The sequence below is a fragment of the Lathyrus oleraceus genome, chromosome 2 (assembly GCF_024323335.1).
Source record: "Lathyrus oleraceus cultivar Zhongwan6 chromosome 2, CAAS_Psat_ZW6_1.0, whole genome shotgun sequence".
Taxonomy (NCBI): domain Eukaryota; kingdom Viridiplantae; phylum Streptophyta; class Magnoliopsida; order Fabales; family Fabaceae; genus Lathyrus; species Lathyrus oleraceus.
Window position 1 is genome coordinate 407,246,383 of NC_066580.1, and position 25,767 is coordinate 407,272,149.

Here is a 25,767-nt window from a genome sequence, read left to right on the forward strand (position 1 = left end):
TTCCCTCCAAATTCAAATTCAATTCACATGGAAAATGCAATATTTTTGTGATGAGATTTGATGAATGGTAATGCATGAATTGGATAGAAGAGATCAAAAGAAAGATGTTCCAAAAAGAACCACATGATTTGGCCATTTGGTGTGAAAGTTATGCCTTCTTGAACTTCAAATTCCATTGACAATGATTTGATCATAATTTCTCAACCACACATGAGAAATTCATGTTCTTGGACTTTTTGGAAAGTTGAGAGCAAGATCTTCAACTTTCATGTTGGACAAAATTTCATTTGAAGCTTCCTTGGACATGTAATCTTGAGGAGAAGACCTTTCCATTTTTGGCAGTTTGAAATTACAGGTCACTTACTATTTCTGGAAACTTTTCATCTGACCTCAAATTATCCAATGTTGATCTTTGAAATGTCAAATGAGACTTGTATGGACATGAATGAGGCCTTTCAAACCATCTCCCACCTTCAAATCCATGGTTGAATGCACAGTTGACCATAGTTGACTTTCTAGGGTTTCAGATGAAATTCAGCTTGACTGTTGAGCTTTGATCATCCAATCTTTGGCCAAACCACTTAAAAATGATCCCTAAGTCATATGAACTTGTTGAATCAACCCTAGGGCTTGCCTCAATAGGAATTGCACTTGCTTGCTTGCTTGACTGGATCTCCTGACCAGTCTTGACCTAATGGCTTGCACTTGGGCAATGGACAATGCAATGTTATGCAGTGGACAATATTATGTTAATGACCTAATCATGAAAATGTATGTACAAAATGGTAGGTGCAAATTTGAGGTGCTACACCAGTTACTGGGCAGAAGACCAAAGATGAGAATATTCGTCACCGGTTAAGGTGAACATATCAAGGATAAACCCGACAGGGAAGAAAATCCGTCATCGGTTAAGATGAACATATCAAGGATAGACTTGCCTGGGAAATGTCAAGGAGGATACCCGTCATCGGTTAAGATGAACATATCAAGGATAAACCAACTGAACAAAGAGTAGGAATTACATCTATCGAGTGCTGGATAGAAGACTAATCAAAGAGAAAATTTGTCACCAGTTAGGATGAACATATCAAGGGTAGACTCTGAGAGGAGAGAAAATAGGAATTACATTTATTGGTTACTGGATAGAATACCAATCAAAGAGAAAATTCGTCACTAGTTAAAGTGAACATATCATGGATTAACTCTGCGAGGGGGATAAAAGTAAGATTTACAACTACCGGTTACTGGGTAGAAGACCGCAAAGAGAAGGAAACTCGTCATCGGTTAAGATGAACATATCAAGGATTAACTCTCTAGGGAACAAGAATAGGGATTACAACTACCTTTTTACTGGGCAGAATACCAAAGGTGAGAATATCCGTCATCGGTTAGGATGAACATATCAAGGATAAACTCAAGCAGGGGAGAGAAAGATATTTGTCACCGGTTAGGATGAACATATCAAGGATATACTTCCTGGGGAATAGATCCACTAGGGATTCTACTGAGGAGAAAAACAGGGGTACTTTTGTCGGGTATTGGGCAAGAAGTAACAAACTGCAAACTAAGAAGAATATTACCAGTTACTGGGCAATAAACTCTTAGGAGACTCGAAGCATCTATCTAGGTAAGAGCTAGAAAGAAACAATCAATCAAGACTCAACCCAATGACGATATAACTCAAGGGGAGTGATTCCATCCAGATAAACAACTAGAAAGGAAACTGAAATAATAATCATCCACGAGGAAACAAACTCAGTGGGGAAGAGGAGAAAGGTCAAAGTCTTTCTGTCTAAGGGGCAGACGCTCTATAATTGAGGGAGGACAGACACCGAAATTTGTATGGGGTAAAAATACCGGCATACAGAGAATGAGAATCTCAAACCAACAAGTTAATCAAGATATGCAAACATGTAATTATGAAATTATATGAATGTATATGTGTGTCTATATATATATATATGATTATGCTGACAAAACGATCACAAAGGATACAAAGGTGTCGCAAAAAATTGAATCATCAGTATAATCCACGGTCAATCCACAAAAGAGGGAGACAACTGCTGGAGAACAGAGAATCTCAAACCAACAATTTAATCAAGATATGCAAACATGCAATTATGAAATTATATGAATGTATATATACATATATATATATATATATATATATATATATATATATATATATATATGATTATGCTGACAAAACGATCACAAAGGATACAAAGGTGTCGCAAAGAATTGAATCATCAGTATAATCCACGGTCAATCCACAAAAGAGGGAGACAACTGCTGGAGAACAGAGAGATCAAACCAAAGGCTCAAATCTAGCCGAGGGAGGAGATCTGCTGAGGAGAGGAGAAGTTATCGAGTCTACAAGGAATTTTAGGTCAACACCATATTAAATGGGAGACAACCATGCAGAAGATAAACACAAATAGCTGCTCAGAAACTAGGAGGGAACTCTGACTGGGAGCGAGTCAGATGGCGACTGGTAGGGAAACCAATGCGATCTACTTGGGAAAAGATCTTACTTTGCTGAAGATCAACCATGTTGGGGAAATACAGAAACACTGCCAGGAAATAACACGCCGCGAGCTACTGAATCAACCAACTTAGCTGGGAGAAAGAATCGGAACTCCGCTAGGGACAAACACTCCGCAGGGGAACCTCCGATGCTTAGCACTGAAGAACTTGCTACTCTTTGAAGTGCTGTTGATACTTCTTTTTAAATTGCTTTGAAAAATTCGTGCTATTATATGTTTGTTTCTTTTTTAAATGATTTTGATTAAAAAATTTAAAATTTCAAAATGATCATAATAAAGTTTAAATTATTGGCTAAAGTAAATAAGAGTAGAAACAATTGGATAAAAGCTCAACTTTATTTAATGGGATGGTAGTCTGTAAATGACAAAACTCGATAGATTTTACAAAGTTGAAAATGGTAATTTTCATGGAAAAGGGTTACATTGAATACAAATGATCCTTAGTCCTTCTACCAACTCTTGATATCCATTGTTCTCTTGACCACTGCTGGGATGATGAATCGACGTCAACCCTTATGCTCAACAAAGTCTCCAAAACTGGACGATCAGTAGACTGCAGTTACTTTCCATAATCCCTAATTTTTGCAGAACTGGATTTGGAGTTTTCTGGCCTTGTGATGTGCAAACAGAAGTTCTTCAATGCTCAGGTTGATGAATGGAAGAAGGATCGAGGCTCAAGGATGCTTGACGTAGCTCAAATTCGCATTTGCCATTGATGAAGCTTACTTTGACAGTTCTTGAAACAGCACGAAAATGATGAGATCTTGCTTCAATTCCACTCCAAAATGCTTATGGATCAAGGATATATCAAGATCAATGCAAGGTTTTTGGAGAATTTTGAAGAAAAGTGGAGAGAAAAAGTTTGTGCAATTTTGTGTTTGGATCTAGATCTGGTTCAAATGATGTGTTAATGGTGAATTCAGTTAGGATTAGAGTTATATATGTGCTGTTAATGATCTTTGTTAATCAAGGTTAAGCCAAAATGCAAGATTAATGAAAATGCAAGTGTATGTGCAAATTGGTCAATTCACCTTGCATGCATGAAAACCTTGCTACAGTGCACGAAATGTGAGCCAAATGCACTCCAAATGCTGTTTAAGACCAAATGCAAGTGATTGGAAGTGTGGAAAATGCTTAGTTTTCAAATTCAACTTTTTCCCTCCAAATTCAAATTCAATTCACATGGAAAATGCAATATTTTTGTGATGAGATTTGATGAATGGTAATGCATGAATTGGATAGAAGAGATCAAAAGAAAGATGTTCCAAAAAGAACCACATGATTTGGCCATTTGGTGTGAAAGTTATGCCTTCTTGAACTTCAAATTCCATTGACAATGATTTGATCATAATTTCTCAACCACACATGAGAAATTCATGTTCTTGGACTTTTTGGAAATTTGAGAGCAAGATCTTCAACTTTCATGTTGGACAAAATTTCATTTGAAGCTTCCTTGGACATGTAATCTTGAGGAGAAGACCTTTCCATTTTTGGCAGTTTGAAATTACAGGTCACTTACTATTTCTGGAAACTTTTCATCTGACCTCAAATTATCCAATGTTGATCTTTGAAATGTCAAATGAGACTTGTATGGACATGAATGAGGCCTTTCAAACCATCTCCCACCTTCAAATCCATGGTTGAATGCACAGTTGACCATAGTTGACTTTCTAGGGTTTCAGATGAAATTCAGCTTGACTGTTGAGCTTTGATCATCCAATCTTTGGCCAAACCACTTAAAAATGATCCCTAAGTCATATGAACTTGTTGAATCAACCCTAGGGCTTGCCTCAATAGGAATTGCACTTGCTTTCTTGCTTGACTGGATCTCCTGACCAGTCTTGACCTAATGGCTTGCACTTGGGCAATGGACAATGCAATGCTATGCAGTGGACAATATTATGTTAATGACCTAATCATGAAAATGTATGTACAAAATGGTAGGTGCAAATTTGAGGTGCTACACCAGTTACTGGGCAGAAGACCAAAGATGAGAATATTCGTCACCGGTTAAGGTGAACATATCAAGGATAAACCCGACAGGGAAGAAAATCCGTCATCGGTTAAGATGAACATATCAAGGATAGACTTGCCTGGGAAATGTCAAGGAGGATACCCGTCATCGGTTAAGATGAACATATCAAGGATAAACCAACTGAACAAAGAGTAGGAATTACATCTATCGAGTGCTGGATAGAAGACCAATCAAAGAGAAAATTTGTCACCAGTTAGGATGAACATATCAAGGGTAGACTCTGAGAGGAGAGAAAATAGGAATTACATTTATTGGTTACTGGATAGAATACCAATCAAAGAGAAAATTCGTCACTAGTTAAAGTGAACATATCATGGATTAACTCTGCGAGGGGGATAAAAGTAAGATTTACAACTACCGGTTACTGGGTAGAAGACCGCAAAGAGAAGGAAACTCGTCATCGGTTAAGATGAACATATCAAGGATTAACTCTCTAGGGAACAAGAATAGGGATTACAACTACCTTTTTACTGGGCAGAATACCAAAGGTGAGAATATCCGTCATCGGTTAGGATGAACATATCAAGGATAAACTCAAGCAGGGGAGAGAAAGATATTTGTCACCGGTTAGGATGAACATATCAAGGATATACTTCCTGGGGAATAGATCCACTAGGGATTCTACTGAGGAGAAAAACAGGGGTACTTTTGTCGGGTATTGGGCAAGAAGTAACAAACTGCAAACTAAGAAGAATATTACCAGTTACTGGGTAATAAACTCTTAGGAGACTCGAAGCATCTATCTAGGTAAGAGCTAGAAAGAAACAATCAATCAAGACTCAACCCAATGACGATATAACTCAAGGGGAGTGATTCCATCCAGATAAACAACTAGAAAGGAAACTGAAATAATAATCATCCACGAGGAAACAAACTCAGTGGGGAAGAGGAGAAAGGTCAAAGTCTTTCTGTCTAAGGGGCAGACGCTCTATAATTGAGGGAGGACAGACACCGAAATTTGTATGGGGATAAAATACCGGCATACAGAGAATGAGAATCTCAAACCAACAAGTTAATCAAGATATGCAAACATGCAATTATGAAATTATATGAATGTATATGTGTGTCTATATATATATATATATGATTATGCTGACAAAACGATCACAAAGGATACAAAGGTGTCGCAAAAAATTGAATCATCAGTATAATCCACGGTCAATCCACAAAAGAGGGAGACAACTGCTGGAGAACAGAGAATCTCAAACCAACAAGTTAATCAAGATATGCAAACATGCAATTATGAAATTATATGAATGTATATATATATATATATATATATATATATATATATATATATATATATATATGATTATGCTGACAAAACGATCACAAAGGATACAAAGGTGTCGCAAAGACACTACGCCAAATAAGGGAAAAGAGGGCGCTTTTTTTGGCCTATAACAGCGCTTTAAAGCGCCCTCTAATCTGGCGCTGGCATAGGTAAAGACAACGCTTTTTTTCCTGGTGAAAGCGCTCTCTAAAGTGGCTCTTTAAGCCCTTTAAGGGCCACTTTAGAGGGCGCTTTTTAAAGAAAGCGCCCTCTAAAGTGGAAACTTTTAAGGGTTTAGAGGGCGCTTTTACTTGAAAGCGCCCTCTAAAGTGGAAACTTTTAAGGGTTTAGAGGGCGCTTTTACTGGAAAGCGCCCTCTAAAGTGGAAATTTAAAGGGTTTAGAGGGCGCTTATTTTGGAAAGCGCCCTCTAAAGTGGGGGGTTATTTAATTTTTTTTTTAAAAAGCGCTATATTTTTTTATTTATTTTAGACAACCTGTATATTGAAGCAGTACACCTAAAACTGTATAATTTGAAGCCCTTTTTCACACATTGCATTCAACAAGCCTTATATACAACAATCCATACATATACAACAATCCACTGATATATAATCGTTTAACTTCTAAAGATTCTAAATATACAACCAATTCATACAAGTAATAATTTCAATAAATGCATACAAATCCTATAACTTCATCCAATCACGTGGATCTCTCTGCCTTGATCTACTGGCTTGTTTATCTACACTTAGTATATTCCTCAAAACTTTTTCACTTGAACTTGCTTGCCCTGCCTTGATCCAGATTCAAGCATTGCCTCTAAAAGAGCAACGTCTCTCGCACCCTCGACAAAAGAGAGGCGGTGCTCGGGTACAAACTGACTACCCTTCTGCAAAATAGAAATAAATTAGACTAGAGAATTCATACTAGCATGGACATTTAATTGAGGATAAGAAAGGAATGTAATGAACAAAAATATATGCTACGAGTTTGACACAAAACTACAAAATTAGAAGGTGGAATTGTGGAAGCATTTTGCAGGAATCTTAATACCTTGAGGGTGTTTTCAGAAACATCATTAAAAAAAGCTTTTAATTCTTCAGTTACTCCACTGAATGGGAAAAATGAGCTTTTGCATTGTCCATTAGCATCATATAATGAAACCTATATAGCATCATAACGTCAGAAAACAATAAAGATAACTGAAAGTGATTTGAATAAATTAATTGCAACTTTAGTGGATATTGAAGGAGAAGTTCAGATCTACCTAAGCTATTACTTTTGAAAACCTATAGTGTAACTTATAACTATAGTATATACCAGGTATCCGTGTTGTCCTTGGAATCCTCGCTCAATTTGAAGGGTTCCATTCGTGCCAACAACTCGCCACAAGATCTATAATGTGTTTAATGCCATGATTAAAGACTTGAATGAAAAATGCATGAATAATGAACATATCTACTGTTTGGGATGTGTAGCACGCGTGCACGTGTGTGTTTGTAAGATGAGGGATCATTTACCACATGCCTTGGGGGATCTGGAGGAGACAACCATTACAAATACTCCTGAGCATCCATTCTCCAAATGACTGATGAAAAACATTCCAAAAATAATTCACATTTCTGTCGAGTATTTGTAAAGTCATTTCTGGAAAATAGAGGCTTACAAGACAGATGATAAATTATCTGGTGGTGGTAAGATCAAATCCACATGCGATGTCATAGCTGAAACTGAAACTACCTCACACCCAACAAGCTGTCGAGAATAAAAGGAGACGGCCATTAAATTATTATAAGATTCAGATGCCAGAAAGTCCCATTTGATTTAGGTTTCAGAGTGGTTCATTCATAGTTAGTAAGAAAGTTTTGATAAAGAGTGGTTCATTCATAATTTAAGATTCAGATGCCAGAAAGTCCCACTTGATTTTACTACACCAATGATAATCAGAGTTTTCTGCAACATAAATTGCATTAGGAAATACAGAAGAACACAAGTTAATGAATAAAATTGTCTGTGAATTAGATAGTAAAATTTTGAATATTACCATTCTTAACCCCGCAATGAAATGCACACCCATATCGAGAATAAAGCCTCCCTGCCAGAAAGAAAAAAATGATAACTTCACATAAGGAACCAAATAATGTTGAGAAAAACAGGATAAAATTGGTATGCAAAATGCTAATAACACAGGAAGTTAATAAAAAATTTCAGAATTTTAAATAGCCAGTGCTAGTATAGCCTGATTTAGGAAATACAGAAAACCATAATGAATGTTAATGAATATAGGCCAGAAGTTCGTAGTACTCCATCGGCGATGTCAAATAAACTAAAAAGAATTCATATCTGAGAAAGAAATCTCAGACTTATTTTGATAAAGTGTGTAAATTTAGGAAACATATTCAATTATTAAATTATAAAGTAGATTTTCCCCCCTACATTTTTATGCCAGAATAGTAGAGTTGATTAAGTGATTCAAAGCTACGCCAGATACTCTCCTGTACTAAAACAAATACTGAATGTGTAACTTAATTTCAAAGCACATACAGTAAAACTGCGTCTCCAAGAACTTGAAAAGTATGGGTTTGAACTGTTCATTGATCCTTCTACAATAACTTGGACACTCATCATTTTGCCAATGTCAGCAATTAGCTTCTTGCCCTGCCAAACAAACTACGTAAATGGACAGGCAGATTCATAGGTTAAAATGTCAAAACAGAAACAAAAATACCTCAATTAAGGCGGGTTCAAAACGATAATTTTCAGCCACAGACCAAATTATTTGGCCAGGAGCATCAGCAGAAATCGATTTGTACGTAGATAATGCAGTTTCCAGCTCATTTATACCTACAGTATCAGATTAATGTTAATCAAGTTGAGAGTTTAGGATAAGGTAACTGAAACTTTCATATAGTAGGGAAGGAGAGAATATATGTGGATCACCTAATAAAAAGAAAGAGAACGGCAACAATATTAATAGTAAAAGAGAACCTCTACCAAGGGCCAGCAAAAGTTAGAGCTACTACTTACAAGATGCTGCAGGTTTCTCTTCATATCCACAAAATCAGCCACCAACACACACAGTACATTCAAATAAAGAGGAAATATAGTCAGAGGCACAAAAAGATTAATAACAAAATTATGATTATCAAATGTTAACCCATAATGCCTACTTTTTCTACATCGAGAAACAAATGGAACAGTTGGTGAAATTTAACCCATAATGCCTAGTCTCCAATTGCTAGCATTGCAACACAATAATTATTGTTGAGAATACTCAATAAATGTATGAACCAAGAAAAATGAAACCAAAAATGAACAATAGCGAACGTCAGAAGAGAAACCAAGTAATATGAAGATTAGAAAAATACCTATGGTGTCAAAATCGAACAGCTAACAACGAATTAATAGAAGGAGGAAACGTCGTAGATCTAACAGAGGTGGAAGGAGAACGCCTTAGAAGTAGCGAAAATCGTAGCAGTGAGAACCCTAACGTGAAAAAGAACGAAAATAACAGAGAGTGAAATAACAAAACGCGCAGTATGTTATAATTTTAATGTTTACTAAAGGGGACCTTAGAGGGCGCTTGTGGAAAAAAAGCGCCCTCTAAAGGGGGCCTAAGAGGGCGCTTATGAAAGCGCTCTCTAAGGCTTTCCAAAAGCGCTTTATAAACTGCAAATGCACATGGACTTATAGAGCGCTTTTTTAAAAGCGCCCTCTAAGGGTAACCTTAGAGGGCGCTTTCTAAAAAGCGCCCTGTATTGTTGTCCCTCTATCTCCTCCTTATTTTTTCGCTTCACCTTAGAGGGCGCTTTATTACAAAAGCGCCCTCTAAAGTGCGCTGTCTATTCCAGTTGTTCGCTCCTTATTTTTTCGCTTCACTTTAGAGTGCGCTTTTGTAATAAAGCGCCCTCTAAGGTGCGCTGTCTATTCCAGTTTTTGGTGTAGGAGAATTGAATCATCAGTATAATCCACGGTCAATCCACAAAAGAGGGAGACAACTGCTGGAGAACAGAGAGATCAAACCAAAGGCTCAAATCTAGCCGAGGGAGGAGATCTGCTGAGGAGAGGAGAAGTTATCGAGTCTACAAGGAATTTTAGGTCAACACCATATTAAATGGGAGACAACCATGCAGAAGATAAACACAAATAGCTGCTCAGGAACTAGGAGGGAACTCTGACTGGGAGCGAGTCAGATGGCGACTGGTAGGGAAACCAATGCGATCTACTTGGGAAAAGATCTTACTTTGCTGAAGATCAACCATGTTGGGGAAATACAGAAACACTGCCAGGAAATAACACGCCGCGAGCTACTGAATTAACCAACTTAGCTGGGAAAAAGAATCAGAACTCCGCTAGGGAACAAACACTCCGCAGGGGAACCTCCGATGCTTAGCACTTAAGAACTTGCTACTCTTTGAAGTGTTGTTGATACTTCTTTTTAAATTGCTTTGAAAAATTCGTGCTTTTATATGTTTGTTTCTTTTTTAAATGATTTTGATTAAAAAATTTAAAATTTCAAAATGATCATAATAAAGTTTAAATTATTGGCTAAAGTAAATAAGAGTAGAAACAATTGGATAAAAGCTCAACTTTATTTAATGGGATGGTAGTCTGTAAATGACAAAACTCCATAGATTTTACAAAGTTGAAAATGGTAATTTTCATGGAAAAGGGTTACATTGAATACAAATGATCCTTAGTCCTTCTACCAACTCTTGATATCCATTGTTCTCTTGACCACTGATGGGATGATGAATCGACGTCAACCCTTATGCTCAACAAAGTCTCCAAAACTGGACGATCAGTAGACTGCAGTTACTTTCCATAATCCCTAATTTTTGCAGAACTGGATTTGGAGTTTTCTGGCCTTGTGATGTGCAAACAGAAGTTCTTCAATGCTCAGGTTGATGAATGGAAGAAGGATCGAGGCTCAAGGATGCTTGACGTAGCTCAAATTCGCATTTGCCATTGATGAAGCTTACTTTGACAGTTCTTGAAACAGCACGAAAATGATGAGATCTTGCTTCAATTCCACTCCAAAATGCTTATGGATCAAGGATATATCAAGATCAATGCAAGGTTTTTGGAGAATTTTGAAGAAAAGTGGAGAGAAAAAGTTTGTGCAATTTTGTGTTTGGATCTAGATCTGGTTCAAATGATGTGTTAATGGTGAATTCAGTTAGGATTAGAGTTATATATGTGCTGTTAATGATCTTTGTTAATCAAGGTTAAGCCAAAATGCAAGATTAATGAAAATGCAAGTGTATGTGCAAATTGGTCAATTCACCTTGCATGCATGAAAACCTTGCTACAGTGCACGAAATGTGAGCCAAATGCACTCCAAATGCTGTTTAAGACCAAATGCAAGTGATTGGAAGTGTGGAAAATGCTTAGTTTTCAAATTCAACTTTTTCCCTCCAAATTCAAATTCAATTCACATGGAAAATGCAATATTTTTGTGATGAGATTTGATGAATGGTAATGCATGAATTGGATAGAAGAGATCAAAAGAAAGATGTTCCAAAAAGAACCACATGATTTGGCCATTTGGTGTGAAAGTTATACCTTCTTGAACTTCAAATTCCATTGACAATGATTTGATCATAATTTCTCAACCACACATGAGAAATTCATGTTCTTGGACTTTTTGGAAAGTTGAGAGCAAGATCTTCAACTTTCATGTTGGACAAAAGTTCATTTGAAGCTTCCTTGGACATGTAATATTGAGGAGAAGACCTTTCCATTTTTGGCAGTTTGAAATTACAGGTCACTTACTATTTCTGGAAACTTTTCATCTGACCTCAAATTATCCAATGTTGATCTTTGAAATGTCAAATGAGACTTGTATGGACATGAATGAGGCCTTTCAAACCATCTCCCACCTTCAAATCCATGGTTGAATGCACAGTTGACCATAGTTGACTTTCTAGGGTTTCAGATGAAATTCAGCTTGACTGTTGAGCTTTGATCATCCAATCTTTGGCCAAACCACTTCAAAATGATCCCTAAGTCATATGAACTTGTTGAATCAACCCTAGGGCTTGCCTCAATAGGAATTGCACTTGCTTGCTTGCTTGACTGGATCTCCTGACCAGTCTTGACCTAATGGCTTGCACTTGGGCAATGGACAATGCAATGCTATGCAGTGGACAATATTATGTTAATGACCTAATCATGAAAATGTATGTACAAAATGGTAGGTGCAAATTTGAGGTGCTACACCAGTTACTGGGCAGAAGACCAAAGATGAGAATATTCGTCACCGGTTAAGGTGAACATATCAAGGATAAACCCGACAGGGAAGAAAATCCGTCATCGGTTAAGATGAACATATCAAGGATAGACTTTCCTGGGAAATGTCAAGGAGGATACCCGTCATCGGTTAAGATGAACATATCAAGGATAAACCAACTGAACAAAGAGTAGGAATTACATCTATCGAGTGCTGGATAGAAGACCAATCAAAGAGAAAATTTGTCACCAGTTAGGATGAACATATCAAGGGTAGACTCTGAGAGGAGAGAAAATAGGAATTACATTTATTGGTTACTGGATAGAATACCAATCAAAGAGAAAATTCGTCACTAGTTAAAGTGAACATATCATGGATTAACTCTGCGAGGGGGATAAAAGTAAGATTTACAACTACCGGTTACTGGGTAGAAGACCGCAAAGAGAAGGAAACTCGTCATCGGTTAAGATGAACATATCAAGGATTAACTCTCTAGGGAACAAGAATAGGGATTACAACTACCTTTTTACTGGGCAGAATACCAAAGGTGAGAATATCCGTCATCGGTTAGGATGAACATATCAAGGATAAACTCAAGCAGGGGAGAGAAAGATATTTGTCACCGGTTAGGATGAACATATCAAGGATATACTTCCTGGGGAATAGATCCACTAGGGATTCTACTGAGGAGAAAAACAGGGGTACTTTTGTCGGGTATTGGGCAAGAAGTAACAAACTGCAAACTAAGAAGAATATTACCAGTTACTGGGCAATAAACTCTTAGGAGACTCGAAGCATCTATCTAGGTAAGAGCTAGAAAGAAACAATCAATCAAGACTCAACCCAATGACGATATAACTCAAGGGGAGTGATTCCATCCAGATAAACAACTAGAAAGGAAACTGAAATAATAATCATCCACGAGGAAACAAACTCAGTGGGGAAGAGGAGAAAGGTCAAAGTCTTTCTGTCTAAGGGGCAGACGCTCTATAATTGAGGGAGGACAGACACCGAAATTTGTATGGGGATAAAATACCGGCATACAGAGAATGAGAATCTCAAACCAACAACTTAATCAAGATATGCAAACATGCAATTATGAAATTATATGAATGTATATGTGTGTCTATATATATATATATATATATATATATATATATATATATATATATATATATATATATATATATATATATATATATATATATATATATATATATATATATATATATGATTATGCTGACAAAACGATCACAAAGGATACAAAGGTGTCGCAAAAAATTGAATCATCAGTATAATCCACGGTCAATCCACAAAAGAGGGAGACAACTGCTGGAGAACAGAGAATCTCAAACCAACAAGTTAATCAAGATATGCAAACATGCAATTATGAAATTATATGAATGTATATATATATATATATATATATATATATATATATATATATATATATATATATATATATATATGATTATGCTGACAAAACGATCACAAAGGATACAAAGGTGTCGCAAAGAATTGAATCATCAGTATAATCCACGGTCAATCCACAAAAGAGGGAGACAACTGCTGGAGAACAGAGAGATCAAACCAAAGGCTCAAATCTAGCCGAGGGAGGAGATCTGCTGAGGAGAGGAGAAGTTATCGAGTCTACAAGGAATTTTAGGTCAACACCATATTAAATGGGAGACAACCATGCAGAAGATAAACACAAATAGCTGCTCAGGAACTAGGAGGGAACTCTGACTGGGAGCGAGTCAGATGGCGACTGGTAGGGAAACCAATGCGATCTACTTGGGAAAAGATCTTACTTTGCTGAAGATCAACCATGTTGGGGAAATACAGAAACACTGCCAGGAAATAACACGCCGCGAGCTACTGAATCAACCAACTTAGCTGGGAAAAAGAATCGGAACTCCGCTAGGGAACAAACACTCCGCAGGGGAACATCCGATGCTTAGCACTTAAGAACTTGCTACTCTTTGAAGTGCTGTTGATACTTCTTTTTAAATTGCTTTGAAAAATTCGTGCTTTTATATGTTTGTTTCTTTTTTAAATGATTTTGATTAAAAAATTTAAAATTTCAAAATGATCATAATAAAGTTTAAATTATTGGCTAAAGTAAATAAGAGTAGAAACAATTGGATAAAAGTTCAACTTTATTTAATGGGATGGTAGTCTGTAAATGACAAAACTCCATAGATTTTACAAAGTTGAAAATGGTAATTTTCATGGAAAAGGGTTACATTGAATACAAATGATCCTTAGTCCTTCTACCAACTCTTGATATCCATTGTTCTCTTGACCACTGCTGGGATGATGAATCGACGTCAACCCTTATGCTCAACAAAGTCTCCAAAACTGGACGATCAGTAGACTGCAGTTACTTTCCATAATCCCTAAATTTTGCAGAACTGGATTTGGAGTTTTCTGGCCTTGTAATGTGCAAACAGAAGTTCTTCAATGCTCAGGTTGATGAATGGAAGAAGGATCGAGGCTCAAGGATGCTTGACGTAGCTCAAATTCGCATTTGCCATTGATGAAGCTTACTTTGACAGTTCTTGAAACAGCACGAAAATGATGAGATCTTGCTTCAATTCCACTCCAAAATGCTTATGGATCAAGGATATATCAAGATCAATGCAAGGTTTTTGGAGAATTTTGAAGAAAAGTGGAGAGAAAAAGTTTGTGCAATTTTGTGTTTGGATCTAGATCTGGTTCAAATGATGTGTTAATGGTGAATTCAGTTAGGATTAGAGTTATATATATGCTGTTAATGATCTTTGTTAATCAAGGTTAAGCCAAAATGCAAGATTAATGAAAATGCAAGTGTATGTGCAAATTGGTCAATTCACCTTGCATGCATGAAAACCTTGCTACAGTGCACGAAATGTGAGCCAAATGCACTCCAAATGCTGTTTAAGACCAAATGCAAGTGATTGGAAGTGTGGAAAATGCTTAGTTTTCAAATTCAACTTTTTCCCTCCAAATTCAAATTCAATTCACATGGAAAATGCAATATTTTTGTGATGAGATTTGATGAATGGTAATGCATGAATTGGATAGAAGAGATCAAAAGAAAGATGTTCCAAAAAGAACCACATGATTTGGCCATTTGGTGTGAAAGTTATGCCTTCTTGAACTTCAAATTCCATTGACAATGATTTGATCATAATTTCTCAACCACACATGAGAAATTCATGTTCTTGGACTTTTTGGAAAGTTGAGAGCAAGATCTTCAACTTTCATGTTGGACAAAATTTCATTTGAAGCTTCCTTGGACATGTAATATTGAGGAGAAGACCTTTCCATTTTTGGCAGTTTGAAATTACAGGTCACTTACTATTTCTGGAAACTTTTCATCTGACCTCAAATTATCCAATGTTGATCTTTGAAATGTCAAATGAGACTTGTATGGACATGAATGAGGCCTTTCAAACCATCTCCCACCTTCAAATCCATGGTTGAATGCACAGTTGACCATAGTTGACTTTCTAGGGTTTCAGATGAAATTCAGCTTGACTGTTGAGCTTTGATCATCCAATCTTTGGCCAAACCACTTCAAAATGATCCCTAAGTCATATGAACTTGTTGAATCAACCCTAGGGCTTGCCTCAATAGGAATTGCACTTGCTTGCTTGCTTGACTGGATCTCCTGACCAGTCTTGACCTAATGGCTTGCACTTGGGCAATGGACAATGCAATGCTATGCAGTGGACAATCTTATGTTAATGACCTAATCATGAAAATGTATGTACAAAATGGTAGGTGCAAATTTGAGGTGCTACAGCTGCCCCTATTCAATCAGCTGGGAACCTGAACGGATGAGAGCAACGACTGTCAGACTTTCAAGGTACACAGGGATTGAATACCAAGAACCGTAGAAATTTGCACAATGCGGGGATCCACCAACGGAAACGTCCACTGGGATCTGCTGTTTATTACTGGGTATTTTGATTTTTTCCTCAATGGTACAACCACATCCGGACATCAACGGGTGAATGGGAAAGAAAGGAATGCAACCAGACGTCATCGGACGAATGGGAAAAACTCAACGTTTACCGAAACCAACGGAGAAGTAACAAACATCAACGGATGAATGCGGGGGAAAAGAAATACATCTAGATGTCAACGGTCAACTAGGAAAAACTCGACGTTTATCGAAACCAACGGAGAGGTGACCAGACATTAATGAATGACTGGAAAGGTACAACCATACGTCAACGGACGTAGTGGGAAAAACTCATCGTTTACCAAAGCCAACGGAGAGGTAACTCTACTCGGGACGACCAGGAAAAACTCGGCGTTTACCAAAACCAACGGAGAGGTAACCAGACATCAACGGATGAATGGGAAGACTCGACCAGACGTCAACGGACGAACGGGAGAAGCTCGACGTTTATCGACACCAACGGAGAAGGAGAAGCTCGACGTTTATCGACACCAACGGAGAGGTGACCAGACATCAACAGATGAATGGGATAGACTCGACTAGACGTCAACAGACGAACGGGAGAAGCTCGACGTTTATCGACACCAACGGAGAAGGAGAAGACTCGACCAGACGTCAAAGGACGAACGGGAGAAGCTCGACGTTTATCGACACCAACGGAGAAGGAGAACACTTCACCAAGGAAGGGATACAACAACCGGAAACCAAATAGGACGTCCACCGACGACTCTACTGGGGATTCTGGCTGGGAATCGACCTGACATTAACGAATGACTGGGGAATAGGATATACAATCAAACGTCAACGGAAGAATGAGAAAAACTCAACGTTTATCAAAACCAACGGAGAGGTAACTCTACTGGGGACGACCAGGAAAAACTCGACGTTTATCGAAACTAACGGAGAGGTGAACTGAGGGGAAAGATACAACTAGGCGCCAACGGACGACTAGGAAAAACTCGACGTTTATCGAAACCAACGGAGAGGTAAATTGGACATCAACGGATGACCTGTGGGGAAGGGTGCAACTAGACGCCAACGGACGACTAGGAAAAACTCAACGTTTATCGAAACCAATGGAGAGGTAGCTCACTGGGGATCAAGGTCACGACAGAGAGCAGACAGGAAGGAACACCAAGGATACCGGGTTGTAGGCATGAAACAGGTGACCGACCAAAGCGTGAATTGGTTTGTGTTCCAAAACACTCATCATCCTGAAGAGGGCTAGAAAATCAATCTTGTTAGAGGATGGACATTCGATTCCACAAGGAATACGAATCTTACTCGACTGGGAGGGACGACACTTCGACCAACGAGCGCATGAGATATATCATCTATAGCCGTCAAAACGTAGATAATATACTCGCAAGGAAGATTATCCTAACCGGGTTGTAGGTTGTTAAAGGATAGATCGACCGAAAACGTGAATTGGTGTGTGTTCCAAAACACTCAACATCCTGAAGAGAGCGAAAGCAAACTTGTTAGAGGATGGACATTCGATTCCACAAGGAATACGAATCTTACTCTGATGGTGAAAACAATCAAAAGATTGACCAAAGAGCGCATGAGATATATTATCTATAGCCGTCAAAACGTAGATAATACACTCGCATGGAAGATTATCCATAACCGGGTTGTAGGTTGTTAAAGGATGAATCAACCGAAAAGAAAGGCATCGGGATACCAGATTAGGTATGCAAAGATGACCAATCAAAAGGGAAACAACAAACATTACCGGCAAACGGTGAATGAAAGAAGACCCACTGGGGATAAAATTGCTTACTCGGAGCAAATATCCGAAAGGTGAAAGGAATATCAATACCGAAACTGGATAATGGTAACCACAAATAGGGGATTACATCTACCGGTTAGTAGGTAGAAAACCACGGAAAAGTAACCGTCCTCACTAGGATGAGCACAAAGGGTTAACTCCACAACAGGGGAGGACAGAGGATTCACATCTACCGGTTAGTAGGTAGAAGACCACCAAGATAGGACTTACAGCTACCGGTTCGTAGGTAGAAGCCAACAAGACAATCTGCTGAGGAACAGAGTGAGAAAAAAGGATTTACAACTACCGGGTAGTAGGTAGAAGACCGCAAAATCCGCCAACAACCAGAATGAACCAACAAAGGTTACCTCTGCTAGGGGAGGAAAATGGGATTTAAAACCACCGGTTTGTAGGTAGAAAACCGCAAAAGTAGGACTTACAACTGCTGGTTTGTAGGCAGAGGCCAACAAATTCCGCTGAGGATAAGATGAATGAGTGTCGGTTTGTGAGCAACTATTCATTTATACCACAGGGAAGCACAAGAGACAGCCACAAGGAAGCCAATTTAGGATCGATCCAAAAAGGCAAACTGAATCAAGACTCATCCTAATGAGGAAGGAACTCAATAGGGAAAACCCATCCCATTATGTGTGGGGAGGGAACGGAAATAACCGTCATCCACGAGGATATAACTCAGTGGGGAGCGCAGAAGGAAACGACAGACACTTTCTGCTTAAGGGGTCGACTCTATATGGAGAGATCAGACACACCCACATCTGCTAGGGTAGAAACCACTGGGGAGATCTGTATCACCAATTAGCAAGAGACAACCACCGACAGATACACGGCAACAGCTGCAACATGAGTACCTGAATGTTATGATTATGCATGTATGCATTATGCATGAGGAATGTATGATGAATGCTGACGAACAAACATGTTTAACACACATAGGTCCCGGAATCAACCATCCGGTGCTACTCTTCCAGAGGGAAGGCCAAAATCACCAGAGAGCAAACGCGATCTGCTGGAAACTAGGATATCAGGGAACAACATCTTCCTGCAGGGGAGGAAGGCCACCAGAAGCTTCCGGAGGGATCGTCAATCACAACCGGAGAGAAGAGTTCAATGTACAGGCAGACACGCCACAACCACAACTCATGCTGAAGATCAGAGATACCAAGAAGCAACCAAATCTCTGGTGAAGATAGATAGACATTGATAAAGCTCATCATGCTAACAAATTCCGCTGAGGAATCTATCTGAGGGACAGCCGGATTACTGGGATGTCAATCCACCAAGTACCGAATCTTCCAAAGAAAACCACCCATGCCGGGGAGAGGAGAAGACTGCTCTGCTGGAGGGACGAAAATTGAAGTCTTCAATACACATTCTGCTTGGGAACTTCCCCACAAAAGTATTTCAACAGCAACCTTGCTGGGAATGCCCCACAATAGGGTTCAAACAGCACTCTATTGGAGATGCCCCACAATAGGGCTAACAGGGACTTGGAGGAAGAATGTTGCACTGCCGGGGACATGAAGATGAACAACTTCAACCAACACTGCACTGAGCAACCTCGCTGAGGGGAAACCATAGGAGCTACAGGAAAAAGATACAGTTATGCTCGAGATACGAACAAATGTCTTACCTGTTGGTAATCATACCACCCTTGGGAGAGCACTGCGAATCTCCTAAGTATTCTTCCATCATTGTGAATGTTCACTTTGTTTAAGAACAAGTTTTGAAAAATTTGTTTATTTTGAAAACAATGATACTTTATCAATTAAAACATGCAAAACATTCGTTGAGTCGAAACAAATAAGAGTGCAAATAATTGGATAAAAGCTCAAATTGATGTGATGGAATGGTAGTCTGCAAAGGGCGAGACTCCATAGATCTGTACAAGTTTGAAATCGGTGATATATATTGGAAGAGGGTTACATTGAACATAATGACCTTTCCTCTACCATTCCGAATTTCGATGTATCCGGAGCTTCAGTCGACGGCGAATCGAGAATCCTTGACGGATGACAGATATAGAACACAGTCTTGTCAAGATGCAGTTACTTGCCAAATCCCTAATTTTTGCCTAGATTGCCCCAGTGTGAGGTGCTCAATCTAGCGGGATGCAAATTCTTTTTTCAATGTCTCTAACTTTTGCCTGGATCGCCCTTTCGGGTTTTCAATCCACCGAGACGCTCCTTTTTGCCTAAGTCGCCCTTTGGGGTGTTCGACTTAGCGAGCTATTCTGCCTTTTTTTTTAGGCGAAGTATTTCTTGACTGCATCGGAATTCACAGGACAAGTGAACTTCTCCATCCATTGTTGTAAGTGTCAAAGCACTGCCTGAAAAGGCTCTTTTGACAACATATGGACATTCATAGTTTGGGGTTCACTTGCCCCTGGAATCGAGCACGAAAGACAAGACTTTCTTGAGCACAGGGTCACCTTCTCGGAACACACGAGGCTTGACCTTCTTATCGAATGAGTTCTTCACTCTCTGCTGATATAACTGACCATGACACATGGCAGTTAATCTCTTCTTTTCGATCAGATTCACTTGGTCGTAACGACTCTGAATCCATTCAGCATCAGCCAACTTGGGACTTTGAGGGTGCTATTTCTCTTTTGTTTCTTTCTTTCTTTTTCTTTCTTTTGATTTGGATCTCTTTTGATTTTTTGGATTTTGCACCCTCCTCTTTTTTTTTCTTTTTTTTCTTTTTTTTTTATAATGCCCCAGTTGGCTGTTCTGCTGATTCTCGAGATGCAGTTGAGTGACCTTCTTTTCTTGCTCAAGAAGTCGAGAAATACCGTCAGGAATCCCTTCAACATCATCTTCGTCCGCTTCGAATACAGGGAATTCAAAATTGGGAGATGACGTCGGATCATTATGTTCAATGGGTTTAAGAATCAACCTGCATAATGATTTGAATACAAAAGCTTTTTGGAAATCAAACAAGACAATCGTTATGCAGATGAAAAGATTGCTTTTATTCTTGTTTTTAGGGTTTTTTGTGATCACCAATTTCATGCAAAAAAGCAAAAAGGGAAAACAAATGGAAAACAAATGTTTTAACATGAATTATTTGAATGAAAATATCATTGCACAAATGTTGCCAACAATGTCATCACTTCTCCTTTTGGCATGGGAGAAGGGTTTTTAAACAAAGTGATTATTACTCTGACTTATGAACAACTGTAGGAACGCCCACAGTGACCCAATTGTGATAAATCCCACCAGGGATGACAAATGTCAGAATCCTTTGCATCAGCAGCTTCTGCTTTTGAACAACCTTCTTCTTTGAAGACTTCAGAAGACAAGTCAACGCCAGCCCGGGACTTGTTATCTTCAAGCTTGATTAACCCGGGGACCTAAGTCCTCGAAGCTCAGAATTCCTGATCTGATAAGGTCCTGCACCTTATTCTTCAGCTGAAAGCAGCTTTCCACATCATGACCAGGAGCACCCGAATGATACACACAATGTTGATCAGGCCTATACCACCACCGAGGGTTGACAGGTATAGCCGGCGGGTCTCTAGGAGTAATCAAGTTCCGCTCTATCAAAGAGGGATACAACTCTGTGTACGACATAGGGATCGGATCAAAAATGATCTTCTTCCTCTCATTACTTGTACTAGCTTGATTACCATTGTGAGGCTGGTAAGCCTGCTGCTGAGGACGAGATTGTTGTTGCTGATATTGCTGAGTTGGCCTTCTCTGCTGTTGTTGAGGTACTGGAATAGTCACAGCAGCAACCTGACGATACTGTCCTCTGTTTGCACTTCTCCGACGGTGCACAGCATTTGTTTCACTTTCTCCCCTTTTGGGTGCCCCAGAGGATGGCTTCTTAGAATTCGAAGAACTTGAAGAGCCAGGATCTTGAATCTTTCCTGCTTTAATGAGACTCTCAGTCCTCTCCCCACAAACAACAACATCAGAAAATCTACTGAACGGGCAACTCCCCATGCGGTCCATGAACACACCCTGTAGGGTCCCGATGAACATGTCAGTCAGTTCTCTCTCCAACATCGGAGGTTGCACTCTTGCGGCCAACTCACGCCACCTCTGGGCATACTCTTTGAAGCTCTCACCAGACTTCTGACACAAGCTCTGCAGCTGGGTTCGGCTCGGCGCCATATCCATGTTGTACTTGTACTGCCTCAGAAAGGCTTCACCCAGATCTTTCCAGCTTCTGACTGATTCTTTCTTCAGATCCATGTACCAGTCCAAAGACGCTCCAGACAAACTGTCTTGGAAAAAGTACATCCACATCTTCTCATCATCAGTATAAGCAGAGATCATTCTGTAGTAAGCCTGCACATGAGTGCGAGGACAGGAAGTGCCATTCTATTTGTCAAAGGACGGCGCCTTGAATTTATAGGGAATCCTCAACCCTTCTACCAGGCCCAAATTGGTCACATCGAAACCCAAGGAATTCTGACATTCCATGGCTCTTATCTTCTCAGCAAGGGCGTCAACTTTACGATCCCTATCCTCAACTCTTCCAGCAACTTCATCATCTTCACTCAGCAGTGTGAACATGTCCTCTTGTCTATCAACAATCGGAGCAGGATGACGAATTGGAGCCCGGGTAGCTCTGGCATTGACAGTCTCTGCAGCAAGAGGTTGTCCATTAATTCTGATCCCCCTTAACTCTTCACCCACATCATAGTCATTGGCGGGAGCAGCAGCATTAACATTCTCATGAACATGTACACCCACTGGTGAACCACGATTGGACGGCGGAATCACGGTCTCTTGTCTCTGAACCAGGGCTCTAAGCTCCTCCTGACCTTGCGCAACCCCTTGCATCATCATCATAAACTGGGCCATGTTTGCCCTCATCTCAGCCAACTCCGTCTGAACTTGGTCCATAATTCTCTGATGATTGAGTCTGGTTGAGTAGCGGTGCGGTCTCTGATCAGCTATCCTGTCCCAGTCAGGAACCAGAGTGAGAAGACTCTCCCAAACATGTCTGTAATGATATGTGCATGATATGCATGATGCGGATGCTATTTTATCATGAATGATCCTGAGAAGGATATGCGTATGCGAGTTAACTTTTTCTCTGTTTTTTCATGCACTATTTTTTTTGGAAAAATAAACATGCTATGATGCAGATGATGCAAACATGACTGGTCGGGCTATGCATCTCAAGGCACAGGATCAGAGCTTCGGCTTGAACTCGGAACCACAATTCATCTGAAACCCAAAGTCATCTGATAAACTGTCATCTGAAGAACCAAGAGTCACTAACAGGATCACGAGTCACCAACAAGTCACCGACAAGTCACCAACTGTACCTGTAATAATAATCATTCCCTCCCCACTCACGGGTCTCATCTAGGCCAGGGTAAGGTCGAGAGAAACGCAGGATAAACAACCCTTTCAAGAATATCATCCTGTGCACACCCGATGTATGCACCGATAATACCCCATCAGAGTCTGAACTGCTCGTGATATCAATGTTCCGCTAAGTGGCGCATACCACCCGCTTCCCATGAATCACTCTATTCCTATGTTTCCTAGATTTCGCTCATAGCCTGGGTATTGGGCCTTTTACCTCAAGTAACTCCCACCCCAAACAGAGAAACACAGCACAGCCAGCACAGATGAAAATGAATGAATGCAAACATTAATGCTCACATAAATGCAAACAATGAATAAATGAATGCAATAAATAACAGCAAACAGCAACCAAAACCCTAACCTAGAGAGCGCTAGGAGAGACTCGCTTAGGGAAGATGGACCAGCAAGAGGTCAACTTCTCTCTTATCCCCAGCAGAGTCGCCAACTGTCGCATTACGCGAAAAACCGGCGGGAAAACAAAACAACAGAGCCGCCACCGTGCGTTATTTATCCCAAAAGAGGGAAAGGAAACGCTCGAAGTAAACCTGGAAAAGACATGGTCTCGCGACCAGAGAGAATGGGATCGGGAGTCGGTTATGCGAAGGGAAGGTATTAGCACCCCTACGCATCTGTCGTACTCGACGGGATCCACGCACAAAAGAAAGGAATATGGTTGCTAAACACTGCTCACAAACATCAAACATTGGCTGAAAGAGACACAAGAAAACAAAAGAAACTGACTCGGCAGGATATCACATCCTGGGCCTACGTAGTCTATCAGGCATAGACATCAGAGTCGACGTAGTTCGGACCGGGGAAAAACATGCTCGCTAGGATGTCGCATCCTATGCATACGTATCTTCTCGGACTAAGAAGAATCAGAGCATCCGTAGCTCGGCTCACGTACGCCAAACAAAACAACACAGGAAATCGACTGCCAATCGCTGGACTTACGTCAAACTCCACACAAACAGGCAAACCTGGAAACCGAATGCCAATCGCTGGACTTACATCAGACTCCGAACCAAACACACGCACACTGGAAACCAAATGCCAATCGCTGGACTTACATCGGACTCCAAGCACACAACAAGAGGATACGGAATGCCAATTGCTGGGCTTACATCCATCTCCAACTAGAAAAGGAGAAACAACTCACACAACAAAACAAAAGGGCGCCCGGAGAGATCAGCTCATCTCCTGCCTACGTACCTCATCTGGTATGAGGATCAGGGCGACGTAGTTCCCCTACGCAGGGACAAAGGACTAGCCTAACCAGATAACAAAGGGAGACACAACTAGGGAGACTACGACTCGAGCCTAGATGTTATCATGCATATCATCCCTAAGTTAAGGTTGCTATCTAACTTGCACAGGGAGCAAGCTAAACCTAAGCAGCATAAGCAAAGCAATCAATCACACAAATAGCACACACTATATACAAGCAAAGTGGGCTCACACAAGGGTTAGGCTGTGCAACACAAGCCATCTGTAATCAGGTGATGTTAGCTCTTAACCCTAACATTGAGAGTTAGGGTGAAGCAGATGAAATAGGAAGTGAGGGGTGTGCCTCACAACTCTTATCCCTGGCCAGGGAGAGCTTCAGACAAATGAAAGTGTGGGTTCATAAAGTTGGAACCCTTCTACACTTATGACTGACACAACTGTACAAGGATCTTGGGTTAATATCCACAATGCATCAACACAGTGGTGTGAGCAGAGGGATGACTCAACTGAATAGCAGGAGATGGATTGCACATCTCTTGTATCTGCCAATTGCCTTATCAAAGGTCTTTTCCTGCTTGGGGACAAAAATACACAAGCACAAGCATTGCCTCTTAAGGAGGACTTCAGACAGGTGCCTGACCAAGTAACAGGCCAGGTCTTCCAGACTACATGGAGTTAGAGACATTATACCTCAATGCTCAAGCTATCAAGCAAAGCAAAAGCAAGTTCACAAAGGAACTATAGCAACTAAGGTACCTGAAAACAATCCAACATAATCAGTACACAACTTAAACAAAAGTCAAACAGACAATGGTCAACAGTTAACTGTACACAGTCAAACAACAATCAAGCAAAGCAATGCACAAAGGTGCAAGCCACAAGGCCTAAGTACAAGTCTCAAAGCCTACAAAACAAACTCAAGGTTAGTCATAAACAAGCAATGGACCAACTCCAATTGAGTGCACATCATCAAGTATAAGCAATTGTGCTCTTTGACCTGAAACAAAGCTCAAACATTAAGCACTAACCACTAGGACAAGGCCTAGGGTCAAAATGGGAGCAATAAACCAAAACAGAACATGAAAATTATCAAGAATCAAGATTAATCAGTTAGGAACAAAATCCAAAAGATCTCACATTCATATCATGCACCAATTTCATTTCATAGAGCATTTAGTGCAAAGCATGCAATTTCAAAGCTCATAGAACCAAACAGAATGAATCAATCCACATCAACTCAAAAACAATTCAATAAATCCCAAGAAAAATCATGGCTAAACAGCATTCATCAAGGATCATCACACCAAAATTCAAGTCATTTGGATAAGTGGAAGCATGTCAAATAAATTCCCTAAGGCAAGGCAAGGCAAAACAAGCT

The 25,767-nt window shown here is 39.8% G+C and overlaps 1 protein-coding gene across 1 annotated transcript; it reads right to left on the minus strand.

Moving 5' to 3' along the window:
* Positions 1-6,506: 6,506 nt before the first annotated feature.
* Positions 6,507-8,914, minus strand: LOC127123452 (uncharacterized; the record flags this gene model as incomplete). Its single annotated transcript, XM_051053671.1, has 9 exons — positions 6,507-6,745; positions 6,910-7,020; positions 7,177-7,251; positions 7,384-7,444; positions 7,523-7,611; positions 7,901-7,951; positions 8,401-8,514; positions 8,585-8,700; positions 8,884-8,914. Coding segments are annotated over 9 exons (777 nt in total), but the record flags the coding sequence as incomplete, so codon positions are not given.
* Positions 8,915-25,767: the final 16,853 nt, after the last annotated feature.